Source organism: Palaemon carinicauda, chromosome 30, assembly GCF_036898095.1.
Source record: "Palaemon carinicauda isolate YSFRI2023 chromosome 30, ASM3689809v2, whole genome shotgun sequence".
In the NCBI taxonomy this organism is placed as follows: Eukaryota; Metazoa; Arthropoda; class Malacostraca; order Decapoda; family Palaemonidae; genus Palaemon; species Palaemon carinicauda.
Window position 1 is genome coordinate 71221502 of NC_090754.1, and position 1509 is coordinate 71223010.

A 1509-nucleotide genomic window follows, 5' to 3' on the forward strand; every position below is an offset into this window, starting at 1 on the left:
TCCTACGGCATTCATAGGCGTGTCCTACAGCATTCGTAGGCGAGTGTGTCCTACGGCATTCATAGGCGTGTGTGTCCTACGGGATTTATAGGCCTACGGCATTCATAGGCGTGTCCTATGGAATTCATAGGCCTACGGCATTCATAGGCGTGTATGTCCTACAGCATTCACGTCAGCTTCGGTTGAAATTGAATAGGTGTCCTCTTCGTCACGAGTGGAGGGGTTGATGGAGGTTTTGAAGGTCATGAAGTGGCTGTCCATAAGGGCACGAAGTAGGTCCACCTCACGAGGAGAGCTGTCTGCGGCAGGTTGCAGGCGAGTGATACTGGTCATTTTCCCGAGGGTGAGCGAAGCCCTTTGGTCCCACAACGGTCGTTGAAAGAGCTGAAAAGGCGTTGCTATACGGGCGGCTGGCGACGGCGAGTACTGCTGCAGAAGGTATGCGTTGACAGCGTCATAGTAACGGTGAGAGGTGGAGGTGGGGGGGGGAGGAGCGAGTCACCCCGGGGTCACCAATGTGACGGTGCCGAGTAAGGATGTGAACTGTAAGGCAGATTGGAAACGACTGAGTTATATATTAAGGAACACTCTTCGTTATATACAAAACCTCAAGGCAACAGGACATAACATGTTCGAGAGACAGACAATGTTCAGAGCAAAACAGCAGACATGAATTTTCATGTTCGTTTGAGTGCGAGGGAAGAGCGAAGATACAAGCATATTATAAACCAAAGGAATTATGTACAATTGTGTGACACACGGTTGGTACAATCATAAGTCAGATGTAAGGCTTGGATAATTATAGTTATATTTTTTACTCCTTTGATTATTTTACATTTAAACAATACTTTCAATCATAATAGGGCCAAGCTTAAGATATTTTTCCTGCTTGGAATATTTGAACCAAAAGGCTTTGTAATTTATTAAGAAATTGTCAGGATTGTAGCTTGATGACCATTCATGATTTCAAAGACTGGCTATTTAATATGATATTTCTTTATATTAGATAAATGCAGACAGACAGGATTTAAAGAATTGGTATAATGCAAAAACATTTGCAGTTTTTTTTTATTATATGTACCTTACAAAACATAGTTATGAGTTTGACATTCGTTTTAGTAAATCAATTAGTTATCCTTTACAAAAAAGGAATAATAAGTGACTAAAGTTAACTAAAAAGTCTTCATTTTTAGTCGGTATCCTTATATGTGCTGTGGCCTGAATCACTGACTAAAACAGTAGATGGAAATTTTACTATCAAAGGATGGTGGCATTTTGGGTCATCAGTTCTCAGTCCTAAGAAATGACAACAGAATCGGCAGCTTCCTCCTCCAGCTGTTACGGAACCGAAACCTCCTGCTGTCTTTTCCCTCTGACCTTTTCCTCAAAAGTATAGTACCCAGACCAAGGTCTAAATATAATTAGACCTTGACCCAGACCTCCACGCCTGTTGGAGAAGACGTCTGAGTTGGGCGGCATTCAAGGCACACTTGGAAGAGTAATTCCGGT

The 1509-nt window shown here is 42.5% G+C and overlaps 1 protein-coding gene across 1 annotated transcript in view; it reads right to left on the reverse strand.

Moving 5' to 3' along the window:
• Nucleotides 1-1107: 1107 nt before the first annotated feature.
• Nucleotides 1108-1509, reverse strand: part of LOC137623836 (uncharacterized) — a 1018-nt gene continuing 616 nt past the window's right edge. The window contains exon 1 of the mRNA XM_068354644.1: nucleotides 1108-1509. This exon is cut by the window's right edge and continues 616 nt beyond it. Within this exon, the coding sequence (XP_068210745.1) occupies nucleotides 1412-1509 (98 nt within the window). The 3' untranslated portion in view covers nucleotides 1108-1411.